Below are 19508 nucleotides of genomic sequence, written 5' to 3'. Positions count from 1 at the left end.
TGTGCATTTTAAATCACCCACCACGTTTCATATAGTACAAGAAAGCCATTGAACAGTGTAGCGGTTCTTTCAAGCATATCGATAGACCAGTCCCTCGCCTTTGTTGATAAACAATGATGTCAAGTGGTCTATAATGCTAATTTGTAATCTATCTAGTCATGCAGATATGTCAAAGAAAGATTGCCTTCTTATGCCCATACCTCTTTGACTATCATAGTTGTTATACTGGGTTCAGATGCACTGCCTTCAAGATTAGCTGCTGTGGTTACTACAGGTTGCTAGAAGTTAAGGTAGCAGGATAGGAAGGGTTATGGTAACAGCAATTCAACAGTGTGTGTAAGCAGTGGCGTAGCCAGTTATAAACTTGAGATTATAATCATATCTACTGGACTTACATTTTGATGGGTGATGGTGTAGCCCGGTTTTTAGAACAGGGGGGTGCAAACTTGTGAATGTACGTATAGAAATATTTTTTGCCTGCCTGAAATTGTGAATTGTTGACCCAATTTTTTTCCCTGTGCACTCAATCTAGTAAGTAGGGGTGGGATTTAAAAATATAGCAATATTAGTCTTTACATGTGCCACAATTTTGTTAATTTTGAATGGAAACAGGGGAAAGGGAAGAAGCACATCACAGATTTTGGCAATATGTAGTATGGTTCTCCCACCGATGAAATTGATGACCAGGGACCGTCATGTACCAATGACCTGTGATGTACCATAGACCATCTAATAATAGATGGTCTATGGATGTACTAATGGTCTAGGAATTCTAAGGGGCACCGACCCCCACTGGCTACGCCACTTGGTGTAAGAACTGATCTGAACGGACCCCTATTTCTCAAAGACTGGCAACATATTTGACTAACACATTCTTTATACTGTCCAAATCCATGTAAATAGCTACAATGGGTTGAGGAACTTGTAATGGGTTTGGCACATTTAAACCTTATCAAAATTAGCAAAAAGTGGTGGGGGTGAACAACTGTCTGTGTTCAATGATGACTAGTTTAAGCAAAGAATATTCTTGGAATAAATTGTAACCAATAAGAACACCACGATGGCTAAGAAACAATGTAACTAAACTGACATGACAGACGATGCAAATCCTCATCTCACTTCTGAGCAATACCATGTTGCTAATATTTCATTTGAATGATGATGTAACACAGTCTGTAAACCACACAATTTCTCCTGATGGAGATGTGTGTTTTCACGTTTAAATAGTTGAAGGACTGATTCAACTTTAAATACTGTTTAACTACCGACATATATGAATACATATGAACATTCACTCGAACACAAAATTTAACTTTTAGTTGAAAACCGAGACAAATTTTCATCAAAACATCAAATTAAATCTAGTTTGTGAATTACAAAATGAGACTGTACTGGACAATTATCATGCAGGAGCATACCTCTTCTTCAACAAATACAGATGTCATTCTAGGCTCTGTAGTAGCACTGCCTTCTATAACACTGGAAGTGGGCATGTTAGTAGGCTGTAGAAAGGTTAAATAGATGGCAGAAAGGTTACAGTGATGAGAGAGATTCGGTAGAGTTAATATTTGCAGAGATTGTTAGGGACAGATAAATCACAGTGGGGGGCACGCGTCTATCTATATCATGACCACTGACTGGCACCTTGAAGATGAGCAATTTGTAGAAAGTACAAAAATGAAGCATTTAAGAAACCTAACTAAAGTTACTTTTTTTTTATAGATAATCAATTACTGGAAGTATGTTTGAACCATTACTAAGAAACCAAGTTAAGACAAAAAGTTTTACACTAATTTCATTCTGACATGTGAATTACAGAATGACACTATATAAAGCATCATGCAAGCTAGAGCATACCTCTTCTTCAACCAATAGTGTTGTCATTCTAGTGGGCTCTGTAGTAGCAATGTCTTCTACAACACTGGATGTGTGCATACTTGTGGGCTATAGGAAAGCAGATGCAGCAAGGTTACAGCAATTAGCGGACAAGCAGAGTTTGGATATTAGCAAAGATTGCGCTGGTCAATATATCATGCAATTAAAGAAATGTGGGTCTAACTAAATCACTTCTAATTTTCCCTGCTATGCGCCATGATGTTGACAGTGGACAATTTTTTAAAAAGTACTCAGAAAGATACCACTTGATTTACATAATCATGTCAAGAAGACAAAACTGAACCATCCCCAACTAAAACTAACTTAATTTGGATAGTGAATTATATATCATGCATGCAGGAGCATACCTCTTCTTCAAGCAATATTGTTGTCATTCTAGTGGGCTCTGTAGTAGCACTGCCTTCTACAACACTGGATGTGGGTGCTTTAGTGGGCTACAGGAAGGTGGTGCAAGATAGCAGGTTAAAGCAGTTAGTGAAAGAAGTGGTTGTCATAGTAAAGAAGAGATTTTTACAATAAAATCTGTGTGACTTGATATCAAAATGTGTTCAAATAAAGATATTGACTAAATTTTAACTTTGAGGATAAAAAAGGGCATCAATTTCATTTTAGATATTCAATTATGTAATTTTGATTATGTTTTGCTTGCATACCTCTTCTTCAATTAGTATTGTCGTCATGTATTCTGTTGTAACACTACTCTCTATGTTACTGGGTGGAGTTATTTTGGTTGGCTAGAAAGTTCAAGATAGCAGACGATAAGAGTTTACAAAATTTCGTATGGGAGTCAAATTATAGATCATTAGGAATTTGACAAAGATTCCTATACTTGGTACACAAAAATGCAAGAGTTGGGAAAGAAGTAGAAAGAACAATTTACAGCAGGTGATATATTTAAGTTTTAATTATCTCGCTTTGATGGGACTTTTGTATTAAAATATGTAAAGGTTAGCATACCTCTTCCTCAAATAGTATTGTTGTCATAGATTCAGTCATAGTGCTACCCTCAATGTTACTGGGTGTGGTTATTTTGGTTGGCTAGAAAAGGTTTAGGTGGTAGAAGGAAGGTTCACAAGGTTTGATTAGTTATTGGTGCCTCATATAGTTTACCAAATTTTAGGTTTTAATACAATATCTTAACTTTGAAAATCAATGATTAAAACATTTGCATTCGTCTTTTAACTTTACTAACTTTATCTTTTCTTTTTGATAGCAAAATGATAAGCATACCTCTTCCTCAAATAGTATCGTTGTCATAGATTCAGTCATAGCGCTACCCTCTATGTTACTGGGCATGTTTATTTTGGTTGGCTACAAAGGTTTAGGTGGTAGAAGGAAGGATGGCAAGATTAGTTGAATTTGTTACTGGTACCTCATGAAAGTTTACAGAATTTTAGGATTTAAGTATAAAATCATTACTTTGAAAATCAAAAATCAATGATTTTCAGAAATCAGCAAAACTTTGAACAAAGTTGCCTAAATTTGTATTTGTCTCAAAACTTCATTTACTTTTCAATAGCAAAATGATAAGCATACCTTTTCCTCAATTAGAACAGTTGTCATATATTCAGTCATAGTACTACCCTCCGTACTACCCTCAATGTTACTGGGCATGGTTATTTTGGTTGGCTAAAAAGGTTTAAGTAGAAGAAGGAAGGTTTGCAAGATTAGTAAAATTAGTTACCCTGTACCTCATGAGTAATTTACAGAATGTTAGGTTTTTAATATGAAATCATAATGTTGAAAATCAATGATAATCAATGATATTTAGAAAGGCTTTGAAAAATAAAATATTTGCATTTATTGTTCAACTTTAAATCAATGATAATCAATGATATTTAGAAAGGCTTTGAAAAATAAAATATTTGCATTTATTGTTCAACTTTATTAAATTAATTTTCTATTTTGATAGCAAAATGATAAGCATACCTCTTCCTCAACTAGTATCGTTGTCATAGATTCAGTCATAGCGCTACCCTCAATGTTACTGGGTGTGGTTATTTTGGTTGGCTAGAAAAGGTTAAAGTGGTAGAAGGAAGGGGTTACTGGCTTTAGTTGGCTCAAGGAAGTCCAATGATTATCAATTTTGTTAACATAGGAACTTACTGGTAGTGTTCTGGACACCATTTAAAAGACGGTTTGGGTTGAACAAACCATTTGAAATATTACGTAAAAAAAGATGATGAAATAGAAATCCTATCCAAATGACCAAATGTATTTTGCAAACAGAGCGTAATGAGACAATAGGATGCAATGTCTTTTATAAATTTATACGATTTCTTCAGTTTAGATTTAATCATGCAAGAGCATACCTCTTCATCAACCAATATTGTTGTCATTCTAGTGGGCTCTGTAGTAGCAATGTCTTCTACAACACTTGATGTGTGCATACTAGTGGGCTATAGGAAAGCAGATGCAGCAAGGTTACAGCAATTAGCGGACAAGCAGAGTATAGGTATTAGTGAAGATTGCACTGGTCAAGATATCATGCAATTAAAGAAACATGAATTTAACTACATCTTTTCCCAATTCTTTTCAAATTACCAAACAATTAATATCAAATTTAACTTGGACGCATGCAGAATGATATTATTGAGGTTGACAAAGTCAACTAAACATGTTAGCTCATGGGAGAAGTTTACAGAATTTTTGTTTTTTAATACAAAATCAAAACCGATTGAAACAAATCAGCAAAACTTAAAACAAAGTTGCCCAAATTTGTATTTTTCTTCAAACTTCATTTAGTTTCTGATAGCAAAATGATCAGCATACCTTTTCCTCAATTAGAACAGTTGTCATATATTCAGTCATAGTACTACCCTCAGTACTACCCTCAATGTTACTGGGCATGGTTATTTTGGTTGGCTAAAAAGGTTTAAGTAGAAGAAGGAAGGTTTGCAAGATTAGTAAAATTAGTTACCCTGTACCTCATATGAGTAATTTACAGAATGTTAGGTTTTAATACAAAGTTATAATGTTGAAAATCAATTATGTTTACACAGGCTTTCAATAATAGAGCTAAAATATAAAATTTGCATTTATTGTTTAACTTAATTTTCTTTTTTGATAGCAAAATGATAAGCATACCTCTTCCTCAACTAGTATCGTTGTCATAGATTCAGTCATAGCGCTACCCTCAAAGTTACTGGATGTGGTTATTTTGGTTGGCTAGAAAGGTTTAGGTGGTAGAAGGAAGGGGTTACTGGCTTTAGAGGGCTCAAAGAGGTTCAATGATTATAGATTTTGTTAACATAGCAACTTACTGGCAGTGTCATGATCACCATTTAAAAGACAGTTTAGCAGGGTTGAATAAAACCAAGAAAAACATTACGCAAGAAAAAGATGATGAAACAGAAATCCTATATCCAACTGACCAGATATATTTTTGCAAACAGAGCGTTACGAGACAATAGGATGCAATGTCTTTGATAAATTTAGTAAGATTTTTCTGTTCAAATTTAATCATGCAAGAGCATACCTCTTCATCAACCAATATTGTTGTCATTCTAGTGGGCTCTGTAGTAGCAATGTCTTCTACAACACTGGATGTGTGCATACTAGTGGGCTATAGGAAAGCAGATGCAGCAAGGTTACAGCAATTAGCGCGACAAGCAGAGTATAGGTATTAGCAAAGATTGCACTGGTCAAGATATCATGCAATTAAAGAAACATGAATTTAACTACATCTTTTCCCAATTCTTTTCAAATTATCAAACAATTAATATCAAATTTAACTTGGATTGTAAATTACATGCTTGCAGAATCATATAAAGGCGGTTGACAAAGTTAACTAAACATGTTACCTCATGGAAAAAGTCTACAGAATTTTTTACTTTTAATACCAAATCAAAACCGATGGAAACAAATCAGGAAAACCATGAACAAAGTTGCCTAAATTTGTATTTTTCTTAAAACTTCATTTATTTGTTGATAGCAAAATGATAAGCATACCTTTTCCTCAATTAGAACAGTTGTCATATATTCAGTCATAGTACTACCCTCAGTACTAGCCTCAATGTTACTGGGCATGGTTATTTTGGTTGGCTAAAAAGGTTCAAGTGGTAGAAGGAAGGTTTGCAAGATTAGTAAAATTAGTTACCCTGTGCCTCATATGAGTAATTTACAGAATGTTAGGTATTTAATAAAAAAATCATAAATGTTTAAAATCAATGATTATCAATGATATTTTAGATAGTCTTTGAATAATATTGTCCAAATATAAAATTTGCATTTGTTGTTTAACTAAAATTTTCTTTTTTGATAGCAAAATGATAAGCATACCTCTTCCTCAAATAGTGTTGTCATAGATTCAGTCATAGCGCTACCCTCAATGTTACTGGGTGTGGTTATTTTGGTTGGCTAAAAAGGTTTAGGTGGTAGAAGAAAGGGGTTACTGGCTTTAGAGGGCTCAAGGAAGTACAATGGTTATAAATTTTGGAAAACATAGGAACTTACTTGCAGTGTCAAAGAGAAATTTTAAAAGAGAGTTTAGCAGGATAAGCAAAAGCAAGAGAAATTTTAAATTTTTCAAAAAGATGATGAAATAGAAATCCTATCCAACTATCCAACTGTATTTTGCAAACAATAGGATGCAATGTATTCAATATATTTACTAAGATTTCTTCAGTTCAAATGTAATTAATTTTACAAAGGATTTTATCATTGATAAAAAAGTTACGCATACCTCCTCTTCTCTTAATATCGTTGTCATGTATTCAGTTGTTGTGCTACCTTCAATGTTAATAGGTGCGGTTATTTTGGTTGGCTAGAAGGGTAATATAGCAAAATAGATGGGGTTACAGAAGTTTCAGAGATATGAACAAGGGAATTAGCAAGCTTAAGGGAAATTAATTGTCCCTATTTGAAAGCATGCAAATGTTTAAATATCAATTGAACACGCTAAGATTTGGGAGATTAACCAAGTTTCTGACTACATTTTTTGTACTGACAACTGTAAAACAGAAATCATAAAATTCATGACATGAACTATTGAAAATCTTAACGGCAGTGTCATGAAAACCGTGCACACATTTTAAGAATATCTGGAAGATTTAGTAATGTTTCCAACTTCTATTATAACCACAGAACAGAAATTAAGTTTTTATTTTTTTATATTTACAATATAATCTGTTAACTTAAAAGCATACCTCTTCAAATAGTGCTGTTGTTATACTGAATTCTGTCATAGCACTACCCTCAATGTTACTGGGTGTGGTCATTATGGTTGGCTATAAGGATAGGATGGCAGAAGAAAGGGGATAGAAGAAACTTATTTGCAGACAGGAGGAATATAAGTGCAATTTGTGTATATATGTCCAGAACCAGATGATATAAGTGTGCAAAAGTTGAGAAACTGAATTAAGACTAAAATGAATTGTATCAGGAATTGTAGCTCTTTGTAATATTGGAATTGTAGCTCTTTGTAATATTGGAATTGTAGCTCTTTGTAATATTGATAGATGGTAAATTGATGACAAGCAAACGAAAAGTTAGAAAAAATTGATTTAGAATAATGTCAAATCTTATTGAAAAGAATAGCATACCTCCTCAATAAATGGTATTTGAGTTGTAGCACTGCCTTCAATATTAACTGCTGTGGTTACTATGGGTTGCTAGAAAGGTTACGATAGGAAGTGCAATAAGAAAAAAATAATATCAAAATGAATTGTTACCCGAAGTAAAAATTCTGAAGCACGTACAAGTCAGTTTAAATAATATGACACCCAAATGTAATTTATGAAAGAACAGGGGACAGAAATAAATTTGTGTAGTTTTAATTGCGCATAAAAGTCAATATAGGGGCAATTATGTTTTCCCACTATATGAACTGGTAGAATTACAGAGTTATTACCAAATTTTATTGAAACAAAAAGGCTCAAAGCGTACCTTATCCTCAACTAATATTGATGTTAATAAGCTGGATTCTGTAGCAGCACTGCCTTCAAAGGTTGGAACCATTGTTAGAGTAGTAAGCTACAAGTGTTATGGTTGCAGAAAAGAGGAAGAGTGCAGAATTAGTGTACCTTATGGAGGGACAATGGAGCAATGCAAGATTTTGGTTGGAAAGTTGGGGTCAGAAGGTGATGATTAATGTGTGTGTTAAGATTTGTGCTGTATTACTTGCAGTGTGTTTCTATAAAGTGCTGGTTGCACACATAACAAGTTCACAAGAAACAGCACAATGACTATTCATGGTGATGCTGAGGAATATTTCAATTAACTGTTTTCTACTTTTTAAAGTGGTTTCTTTTGATTGATCTGGGATAACATTCACAGTAGAAGGTTGCCAGGTACTGATGATAGTACAAAAACATGTGTGCTGTACCTCTGGTTTACCATCATGGGCACAACCAGCCAAATTATCAGCCTCTTAAGAAGTATTTTGATTGGTTACAAAGAGGCCTATATCATGTAGTGAGCCAATCAGAGATATGGTAAGAACAGTTAGTAGGACTGACCGTATTACACTTAAAAGTGTTAAAAGATATATAAGATCATTAGCCAATCAGGGGGATTGTAAGAAGGAAGTAGTGTCTATGGGGTTAACCATTGATGCCTTTACATATCACTGGACACATGGTTGGGATGGTAAAGTGGTTGATTGGTGACTTTAAAATAAGTACTGAAATGCAGGGTACAAATAAGAACATGCTGTTCATTACGAGTTTGTTACATCAGTACAAGAGATAGGGATGTGTGTTGTATGGACTCCATGTAGGATTTCATAATGGCATGCAGGAATCTTTTCAATATTATCTATTAGTTAGCATACCTCATCTTCTATTAGTATTGATGTTATCATGGGTTCAGTGGTCATAGTAGTAGCACTGCCTTCAATGTTAGCTGCTGTAGTCATCTGGGTAGGTTGAAAACAATTTAGTAGCAGAAGGCAGAACGGAGAAGATATTAGAATTTGGGTGCAATTTTATTTTGCGGAATGTAGGACATATAACACAGTTCACTTGTTAAAGGTTACTAGCTGAATTAGTTGAATTAGTAGACAACAGTTAATGCTAGAACAGTCAAAATCTTGAATCGGTTAATGTATAATTTGTAAAAATCCCATGGTAATCCAACAACCAAAGTTGTACAAGACACCACAGAATCTCATTTATATCTTCCTCCACATTCACATAAAAGACACAAGCTATAAACCATTTGAACTGAACATTTTACCTGCAAATTGTAAATCAAGCAAAATTAACAGTTGTCATAAGCCACCTTTATTTCTCACTAGATTGTCTGGTAGAAGCTTAGTTATGGTGCATAAATTTGTTGATCATAGAACTAGACTGTACAGTACATACAAATCATTTTTGATGGGAAAAAAGACTCAAAATATAATGGTGATCTGTACATCCTTGTAAGCAGTGGCGTATCCAGGAGACAGCTGGGCCCCTGTGAGAAGCCTCCCCCCATGCCCACTGTGGCAGGCTGGCTTGTCCTGAATTTTAAGTCCTTTTTGTAATTGGCCCATTTTTTACCATTTTTGTCCAAGTTTGCCTTCCTTGAAAGTTGACAACCCTTTCCCCTCTCTGTAACACTCCTGGCTACACCACTGCCTGTGGGCACTTTTGTACTGAGTACCATCTTTAAATATATTATGCTGCTTTAGCTGAAGGTACAAAAAGGACCAAATTTATAAATTAACTATTCAAGTTCAAATCTGCTTAACTACATTCATTTTATGAGCCGAGTAATATTTTTCAGAATGCTTAATCAATGATGCATGGTAATGTGGGCTTTGAATGGATTCTTGTTACATTTCTATGAATATTAAGTCTAAATTTAAACATAGTATAATCGTGTGATATCAAAATGACATTATACTGATATTAAACATAATTGAATCTGTCTACAGCTTCATCAATCAAATTTACGGCTATTGCTGTGTACTTTGATCCTTTCAAATCAGAAGAACTGAGTTCAAATATAACAAATTGGGGAAAAAAGACAATAAAGGGATAGGTTCAATGTCAGTGCAATACAATCATAACATAAGTTAATAAATCATCAAACTCACACTAGCCTGGTAGCATGAGTAAGGAATTTCACCATTCTTTAAAAAAAGTGCAATTGTGGCAAAAAAATATTGTTTGTCATGATATTGTACATATCACCCCATCACTGGAAACACACTCCCTGTGTGAAAGATTAAGCTCATGTCTTAAAGGATTAAGCTCATGTCTTAAAACCATTGAAACAGAAGTCACAAACCTTAGAACAACCTGTTGAGTATTATCCACCCTTAACAATACTAGTAAGAAAACTTTCACCATGAATATAAAGAAACTACCATGTTCTATAAGATTAGAAGTGTTCTAATATAACATATCACCACTTTAGTACAAAGTTGTAGGTGAAAGAATTAACCTAGCTAATAATACAGTCACCCCAATTCATGATTGTCACTATTATACCTTAGTTGTAGTCAGTTCTACCAAGCCTGCCTCCAGGGGACCTATTACTTTTGGTATATAACATTTAGGGGCTATGTTGAGCAATAACTTGCATCGTATTCTTGACTAGTTGCTGTATATTACCTTTCATAGGCATGTGGGAAGTATGCATGATTTCATTGTAATAGAGCGATTGCGATTTCCAAATGTACGTATCGAACGTATGTGGAATCTATTCAAAAACCACTCTCCTGTGACAGGATTTTGAATAGATTCAATATACATTCGATGCTACGTTTGAAAATCGCAATCTCTCTATTAAGTTTCTTTTCGCTCTCCCTCTCTCTCTCTCTCTCTCTACCTCTCATTTCATTTGAATGGTTCATTGCAAATAGCCTTGCAAATATTGAACATTAAGGTTTGTGAAGGAAGTCACCTTAAAGAATACAAATTGATACATAGTGCATCTCATCTTAAGTTGAGAGTAACGCCATGTGGCCGTGGCTGTTTCAAGTGACACACGTTAACCCAAATCCCGTGGGGCATATAGCCATGCATACAAGGGCAATTTGTTGGTGGGATTATAGGTTAGCATGCACGTTTCTATACTTCCACTGCGAAATTCAACATGGCGTTACTTTCAACTTGAGAGATGAAACACACTATAACACAAAGGAGCAATTAACAGGTCATACTAAGCTTTATGGCATATTACCTTTTGGGTTTGAGTTAGTACTGACGTTTGATCTTCTGGTAGCACACCCTGGGTGGACTAAATTAAGATAGGAGCAAAAAAAGCAATGGATGCATTGGTTAGAGCACAACATTGCATTAGAAGCCCAAAAGAAGAAGTTAGAATGGTAGAAGAAAAGAACAAATAAAATATTGCATAATAGAGGAACCAGAGCACCGTGTAATCAGGAGACAGTGAAGATAGGAAAGAGTAATTGCCATCCATTAAGGAAGCAATTCGGCCTTCCGAAATGCATTTTCAGCCTAGTATGCAAAAATAGCAGCGGCATAACTACAATTGGAGAAATTACTTCTATTCTGCTGCCAAGAAGTATTGGATGCACTTTGAAGCAAGACATTTATTAATAAAGCATTTAAGCATTTGGAAGGTTTCTCTAGGTTCCTGCAACTACCTTAAAATTTGTTTACAAGCAGATATGCCTCTAAATGAGTGTCAGTAGTATAGTTGCTCAAACTCCAAATAACATCACTTTCGTTAAAAAAAAACGCTCATTTAGAGGTATTTATGCTTGGCGACGGAATTCTATGGTATTGCATTAAAGTTCAACCAATAAGCAAGGGTACTAATTCTAAACAGTTTGCACAGCTTTATCATTGAGCTGTAGAACAGCATGGCCAAACCCCCAGCTAACTACATATATGTTCCTCCCTCTTATCATGCGAGGTAAGCCAGGCATGTAAGTTAGCTAAATATATCTAGGCCATAGCTTGGACACCCATTCTGCCATTCTCAGCTAGGTGCAAAATCACCTCAGTTTCCTCATAAGCCGGTTCTCTTAAAATTTCTGGCTCTCTAACTATTTCATTACTGGCTGTTGGTTCTCTTGTTGTCTGGAGGAGAATATGAATCATGGAGCAACATTCATTGATGATGATAGGAGATGTTACATTGATATGAAGGGGCGGTAAGAATAGTGGAAATGTTAGAATGGAAATATGAATCATTGAAAGATAGATTGTGGTGTAATTTATACAATAACGTGTTTACAGCTGGCAAAAGGCAGAATCAAATTCAGCAAGGTTTTAGTTGAGTTGCAATTCAAAACAAATTCAATTTGAATGATAACTTGAGTAATTGAGTAAAAAACTAATGGAAATAAGTAATAATTATAATAAAAGTCTTTGTAAATATGCACGCAAAAAAAAAGTTGTAGAACTCATGATCATGTTCTGTTCAAAACCCTAATGATTGATTGCATGACTTTGGCAGCTACCAGATTCCTATTGCTACCAAACCCAGAAGTACACAGCTGCACAGTACCGTACGGTACTCTAGAGTACCAGTGTGTGTACTCTACATGTGATTCTGATGTGTGTTCTCTAGAGTCAAGCATACACGGTTACTCCAGAGTACTATGAAGTAGATAGGCAGCAATGGACCTCTTGCGGCAGCAGCTCTAGGAATCGGGCAGTGTACAATTCCATATTTCCTGAATGATTTAAAATTACCCAAATGCCCAATGCTTGAATTTGTGTAAATTACACCACATAATTATAGACAAATTCAATTTATGATTCTTCAGCGACTGTAAACACGGCATTATTCTACAAAGGAGAGATTTCTTGATGGATGATTATGATGTTACCCTGCACCAGTATAGAACCCTAATACCAACACATTAGGAAATAAAATTTGCTTATTTACCTCAATATAGCCCGGTTCTCTTATTAATTCATTGGCAGCAGTGGTTTTTGATTTGATGGCAGGCTACATGGTCATACGATACAAATGATAAGCATGCAAGGGAAAAATACATGAATGAATACGGTATAAATGAAACATGCATGACTGGATTGGTTGGGTGTAAATTAGGCATCAAACGGTACATCTTGTGTACATTTCAATTTGCATACTTCAAGTCCATATATATATTACACTAACAATACATACTGGTATCAAAGTCTGTATGACAAATCATCTTTTTCACTCATTAATATTGCAGCACTTAACTTTTCAATATCACTGCAGTTTGAAATCCAGTTGAAATCCATACACGCCCTTGGAAGACATGTTCTTAATCTCCCACAAAGGGTGTGTAGATTTCAATTGGAGTTACTCATTCAGGTATCTCAACTTGGAATTCTATTACCCCCACAACCCATTATTCAAAATCGCGCACTGTGATTTGTTGAAACGCGTCACATGAAAGACCATTAATTAGCAATAAAGTGGCCAGGGCAACAAACTTTATGTTCTTCTCGCAACATAGCGCACAGCAAAGCACGGCGCAGTATATTAGCATTACGCTTGGTTACGCGTCCTGCAATACTCGCTATCACTTACGCTTTGGCTACGCGTAGGCGCACCACCTTGAGGTAAACAACTTGAAATATTTGGGCAAAAATGTGATATTTTCTCTTTAAATCACACTATTTTGTGGTAATAGAATAGGTATATAAAGGGTGCAGCATTATCCTTTACACGCAAATAATGTGTCCTCGGCAGTAAAAACGTTTAAATAATGGATTCGGCTGTGCCTCACCCATTATTTACGTTTTTACTGAAAGAAAAGATTAATGTGGTGTGTTTCAACTGGAACAGCCCATTAATCACTAGTATTTTGACCCATAAATACATTCAATACATTACTATAATTTCAATAAAATTGATTACCTACACACTTTTTACAAAACATAATTTACAAGCAAGATACACATAATTCTACTGACTTCTGTGGGTGTTTTCTAAATTCAAAACCTTTGTGATCAAGTAGGCTGCCAAATAGACCTACTGTATGATATATTAACAAGAATGACTTCATTTGATTTCCACGCTTGAGTAGTCCCATCATTAAAACCCAAAATATGAGTCTGTAACACTGACATAACAACAACAATTTCACGCATGATTCTAATATTAAACCACAAATGTAATAACTTCAACTTAAGCAACCTACACAAGTGGGTTAATAGGCGCATAGCAAACAAACATCACAAACGATAACCCTTTTTATGTTTTTTTATTCACATATGCAGCATTATGTTATTAATCAAACTCTTTTTATGTTAATTTAGGATTTATGATAACATTGACAACACTGCCCACTTTATGAAATATGTGTTATTTGCCTTTTATTAAATATTTTAAAAGAAAGCCATTTGTTACTGTTGCTGGCATCATTGAATACAATACAATGTTCGGTCTTTAAGTGAATTACAGAAAGCAATGTTAATCACAGCTCACAGTATTAATATTTTTGCACTAGTATGGCACCTGTTAAGGACAACATTTTTGCTAATGAGCATAGTAATTGTTTAAAAAATTACACTCTGAATTCAAGTCTAGCATTGGTGTTGAGTTGCTCCAATTGATATATTTTATTCTTAAACACTTGAGAACATTCCAGCAATCCTATTGGTTCTTACCCGTGTGATGTGACACGATATCACACGGGTCAGCGCGTGTGCAACAACGCGATACACCTACTTGCTATTTGAACCAATCGGAGGCGCATAGCAACAACTGGACTGATCGATTTTAAGCCCTAAGTAGTTCCTTGTAAAGTGTAGGATTTAATTTGATTAATACTTTCAAAAGATATTTCTATTTAAATTGAAGTGTTTAAGAATGAGAATAAAGGTATTGTTTTTTAGTCAGCTGTGCGTATCTATCGGCTCATATAACAGGCGATATCATTATTTTTGGCGTAAAACAACTGGGCTTCGCGTCGTTGTTTTACTTAAAATAATGATGTCACCCGTGTTATATGAGACGATAGATGCACTCCAGTGGCTAAAAAACAATACCTTTATTCTCTAATTATAAAGTATTATTTTATTATTATTAGTGTTATTATTATTATTATTATTAGTGTTATTATTATTATTATTATTATTATTATTATTATTATTATTATCATTATTTTCTATTACTGATCTATGCAGAATCACAAGTTCTAAGTCCTGTTATCTAAATTGTATATTAAAAGCTGCATGGATTATTATCAAGTTATTACCTTTGGTGGTTTAGTTGTAGCCTTACGTAGTTCAGCTACATGTCTTGTGGCTGGTAGTGCAGGAAATGCAGGTGCAGATGGCTAAGCATGCAAAATAATATAAACTATGGCTCACACTTAAGATTCAACTAAGGTACATGCAGTTTTAAATATTCACAAATGAGAAAGTTTGATTTAGAAAAGAAAAAGCAAAACAAAACGAAGTCTTCTCATGGTTGGTTACTATCGGAAACAAATAATTCAAATTTGATGGCACTTTTGTGTACAACCAGTGGAATTTAATATTGAAGGAAGTTCAATTAAACACGGTCACCTGAATCAGTTTGTCTAATTGTATCCCAAAAGAGAGAGATATGTACATTGAAACCATGAAAAGAAGGTTTGGTGTGAAATATGAAAATGATAAAATAAGTTACTGCCTTGTAAAAGGAAGTTTTGAAAGATGTGAAAACAGTGGTATGATCAACGGGAATGAACAACATTTTTCACCAGGTTCACTGGTGGAATTAAATTTAAGTTTTAAAAGGCTCATAACATAAAACTAAATGTGGTAAAAGTGTGCATACATTTTTTTACCAATATTAAAAACAAACCAAATTTTTGTCTCAACAAAGACCGGAAATACTAAATCAAACATAAATTGTGCAAACAGAGATCTCCGTCACATTTTCTTTTAAAAATATCCTGTCAATGTTACCTCTCTTCACGCTGGGTGTCGACTGCAGACGACAAGTTTCAAATTTTTTAAAAATTCAAAAATTTCAGATATGTAAATTTTTATGACCATATTTGGAATCAGCATGAAAAATGCATTAAAATGAGTACAAACAAGCCTCGTATTGGTTCAGTAGTTCTTAAGATAGCTCTTGATATTTTGAGAAAATATTTCAAAACTTGAACTTTTTTCTGTTGAAGCGCATGGCTAGCACGCAGAGCATTAACTTATGTACATATTTGCACAGAAAAAAAAATCCGAAGCGAGAAATACTTGAAATAGTCGTACAAATTTCTGAAAAGAATGTGCCAGACATGCAATGTGGGTGTATGAAAAGGTGGCAAAATGTGGGGTAATACAAATTGGCATTGTGAATTCCATGGTGGTTATCATCAACATATGAAATATTGCATTCAGGTCAACATGATAATGATCTCGTATAGATTGACAGACAGACATGCTACCTATCCTGTTAAACATATCTATTGTATTTACCTGGGGTTGAGGTTTTGTTGGTGTTAAATTGGCTGGTGTAGAAACTACATTATTGGGAGCATCAGTAGCAGGCATAGTCAGCTGTATTATAGTAAAACAACTTATGTTAGCTAATAAAGCAAATATATATTAAGCTTAATACTAGAAATATTTAAAATAATAAAATAAGCATAAACTAAAATAAATTAATGCATACACTAAACTTGTGGTAAGCAAAACAAGGCATAAATTATAGTCTAAATTCTAAATAAATACTATTTTAACAAACAAACTTGTCACAAGTTAACAGCATGTTTTAAGGAAAGAATTCACATCAAGAAAGATAACTAAACTGAAACTACTTTACATAACGTAAAACGCAACTGTTTAGCAAATAAATGCAACTGTTTGTGAAGCTTTATGAAATGTCATTATGCACCTCCAAAAGGCAACTTTTAAGCAAATAAATGCAACTTTTTCTGAAGTTTTAAGAAATGTTATTATTATTGCTGTTAATTTTTTTCAGGACAAACAAATATATTGAACTTTGCACCATTTAAAAGCATTATTTTTTTCAGCATAGCAGCATTTACAAATATTACACACTGAATTAAAGTTGAACTGATATACCAGAATTGTGAACTAGCGGCCTGGACATGAAAATTATGAGCTGGTAATGTTATATTGCTATTATTAGTTACCTCTACAACTAAAGGCGTAGTTCTTATGAGCTCCTCGGGTTTACTAGCTCCAGACCCGGATGTAGTGGTGACTTGGCTACTCATAGCAGTGTGTGTGGTTGCAAGCTGGTTATATAGGGCAAAACAAAACATAACAACAAAGCAATATATAATGTTAATCCCTGCAAATTATTGTGTTAGGGAACTGATTCAAGCAAAATTATGCAATACTGAAAGCATGGTTATTAAAAAAATATAGTTAGAAAACTATTGTGTATCAAATTATTAAATAGAAAAAATATGTTTGTCAGTATTATACTTGAAAAGAAGTGACCAGTGTGCAAATTAGTGCTTTGAATTAATATTAACACATTTAAGCAACCTATGTTATCAAAGTGTAATTATTCCTAAAACTAACTTTTGTGGTTAGTCATTTGATGCACTCCCAAGCAACTACCACAAAAATAACAACATACACAAGTATATTCCTCCTCTTGCATATAGGTCAATGTAACGATAAGGAAAGCTTAGAATCACAAGTTTATAAACAACTGAAACAGTTATTAATAAATGGCAAAGCGCAAACAATTATCGCACAAAGATGTCCACTTTTACACTATTTCAACAACAGCTGATAACTTTGCTGTTAGCCTGGAAAAAATAACAAGGTAACAAATCTGACAGAAATTTAGCATGCTCATTAAGAAATCATGGCAGACAGGTAACAGTTCCTGTCTCAATGATAAACTTTTGTTGGTTACCAAGCCTGTCTGGCTGGTGCCAATGAAAGATACCGTGCATTCCATAATCATCTCGATTAATAAATATTACAAAATTAATTTAAGAGCAAACAGACTTCAGACAAAGTATATTAAAGCATGCAATACAAGAAAAAAATATCTACTGACAACCATCTCATTCAGAATATTTCAACAAGCACAATATATACACGCATTGGACCTTTGACGAAGGTGTGCAAACAAGACACTATAAGACTAAGCCTACTTGAGGAAAGGACTCTCCTGTAATAAGCCACTTGATACTCTGTACCCAGACCATGTGATCTCACACTATGGCCCACAAGAGCCTCATCCCAATGACATAGTCCAATAACCTCAATTACATAATCATAGTGCAAAATTTGACCTCAAGTTTCAGAATATGAGTTTTTGTACCCAAATCTTCTAAGGTCATTCAATGAATGTACAAATGTATTGGGGTTTAAGAACTGTTCCCCTGATAGATGAGCATGCTGTGGATCCTAGTGTCATATTCTAAGTCTAATCACTAAGGCCATATCTGGGTTAAGGGTAGGGGAAGGACACTGGAATAAGACACAGCATAGGTTTATGCTTTTTGTTACTTCAAACTTGGATAATTAAGGTTATACAAAATCTGTTATGGCTTTGTCAGCTCAAAAATATATTATCATCTTACACGTAAGAAAACATGCATACCAATCATGTGAAATAAAAAAAAAAATTAAAAAAAGTGTAAAAATGACCATTTTAGCTTATTTTGTCACCTTCAGTCATCTCCTATTGTTAAATTTGTTTACCGATGCTTGGTAACAAATTTGATTGACAGGCAATAGCTTGTCATCTGTCATGCGCAACACAATTATCTCTATAAAACATACTATAAAGATGTCAGCCTCATGCAATTAAATTGATCACCAGTTGCAAGCTCGACCCAAGACGCACTCGACCTAAAAGACACTGCCCTATTGTAATGTAGCCAGAAAAAAACCCGACCGGCCCGGTCAATATTTTTTGAGGCCTGTGATTGATTGGGTGGGAGTGGGGCACCCAGGGGGAGTCGGCGGGGGAACATCCCCCACTGCTAATTTTCAGGAATACATGGGAACAGCAAAGAGTCCTTAAAACCGGGCCTTAAAATAACTAAAAATGAGATAAAAAATTTACAAATTGGGATAAAAATTTGTCTTTTCGGCCTAGCCCTCACACTAAAAGCCTGGCCAATAACGGGCTGTGCTGGAGTTTGATTGACAGAATCGCTTCGGTAGGCCTATTACATTCATGTTTTATATAGCACGTAACGGCCGACGGGCTTATGCTTTCAAGATGTATTTGTTTGTAGGGCTCTGTTTAGTTAGTTCGTTGGGGTGGGCGTTTCATGTTTATTTTGTTTGTTTTAGCAGAGAAAATGTGGACATCTAAAGGCTGTGCATGCAATAATTATGAGCCCTGGGGGAGGGTAAAATTAGGGGGGGGGGGGGCAAGAAATTTTTGGCGAGCCGAAAGGGGATGGGAAGCAATTTTTGCCCGGCCGAGAGGAAAATTGATGAATTTTAGTCCATTATATAATTATCGGACCAGCATGCCACTGATTGCTGTCGGGTTTTGCGTTCAAAAACTCATCTCTTTTTCCTCAATGAATATTACCCTAGTAATAAGTATGCAATGTGTATTAATGAACGATGACGTTTGAGATGATGCTGCATGGACTGATGCCGTATAGGCCTGTGTATACCATGTATATTCTAAGATCAAGTCATGTTTAAGTGTAAATGGAAGCAAACTTGGGTCAAAGGTTTGATGTGGACCTTTTAGCTGTGGGGTGGGGGAGGTTGGGTGGGGGTGAGTGAGTGTGTGTATGTATTTCCCTTGGGATA

At 34.8% G+C, this 19508-nt stretch overlaps 1 protein-coding gene across 50 annotated transcripts in view; it reads right to left on the bottom strand.

Annotated features, from left to right (window-relative positions):
- The window catches only part of LOC140154836 (uncharacterized), a 210216-nt gene that overhangs the window by 67419 nt on the left and 123289 nt on the right, over nt 1-19508 (bottom strand). For 10 of the 50 annotated variants that reach the window (XM_072177461.1, XM_072177434.1, XM_072177437.1 and 7 more), the window contains 24 exons: nt 16895-16999; nt 16215-16295; nt 15005-15085; nt 12694-12756; nt 11011-11067; nt 8669-8752; nt 7783-7869; nt 7440-7508; nt 7044-7124; nt 6581-6661; nt 6178-6255; nt 5848-5940; nt 5375-5461; nt 4984-5064; nt 4669-4761; nt 4209-4295; nt 3826-3906; nt 3433-3525; nt 3127-3207; nt 2854-2934; nt 2550-2630; nt 1858-1944; nt 1419-1502; nt 201-278 (listed from right to left, as the gene is read on the bottom strand). In XM_072177461.1, the coding sequence (XP_072033562.1) occupies nt 201-278; nt 1419-1502; nt 1858-1944; nt 2550-2630; nt 2854-2934; nt 3127-3207; nt 3433-3525; nt 3826-3906; nt 4209-4295; nt 4669-4761; nt 4984-5064; nt 5375-5461; nt 5848-5940; nt 6178-6255; nt 6581-6661; nt 7044-7124; nt 7440-7508; nt 7783-7869; nt 8669-8752; nt 11011-11067; nt 12694-12756; nt 15005-15085; nt 16215-16295; nt 16895-16999 (1974 nt within the window). Of the gene's footprint in view, nt 1-200; nt 279-1418; nt 1503-1857; nt 1945-2243; nt 2331-2549; nt 2631-2853; nt 2935-3126; nt 3208-3432; nt 3526-3825; nt 3907-4208; nt 4296-4668; nt 4762-4983; nt 5065-5374; nt 5462-5847; nt 5941-6177; nt 6256-6580; nt 6662-7043; nt 7125-7439; nt 7509-7782; nt 7870-8668; nt 8753-11010; nt 11068-12693; nt 12757-15004; nt 15086-16214; nt 16296-16894; nt 17000-19508 lie in introns of all 50 variants that reach the window. The other 40 variants (XM_072177438.1, XM_072177459.1, XM_072177477.1 and 37 more) reach the window with 37 other exon arrangements.

This window comes from Amphiura filiformis, chromosome 6, assembly GCF_039555335.1.
Source record: "Amphiura filiformis chromosome 6, Afil_fr2py, whole genome shotgun sequence".
Lineage (NCBI taxonomy): Eukaryota > Metazoa > Echinodermata > Ophiuroidea > Amphilepidida > Amphiuridae > Amphiura > Amphiura filiformis.
This window is presented reverse-complemented; position numbering and strand designations above follow the sequence as displayed.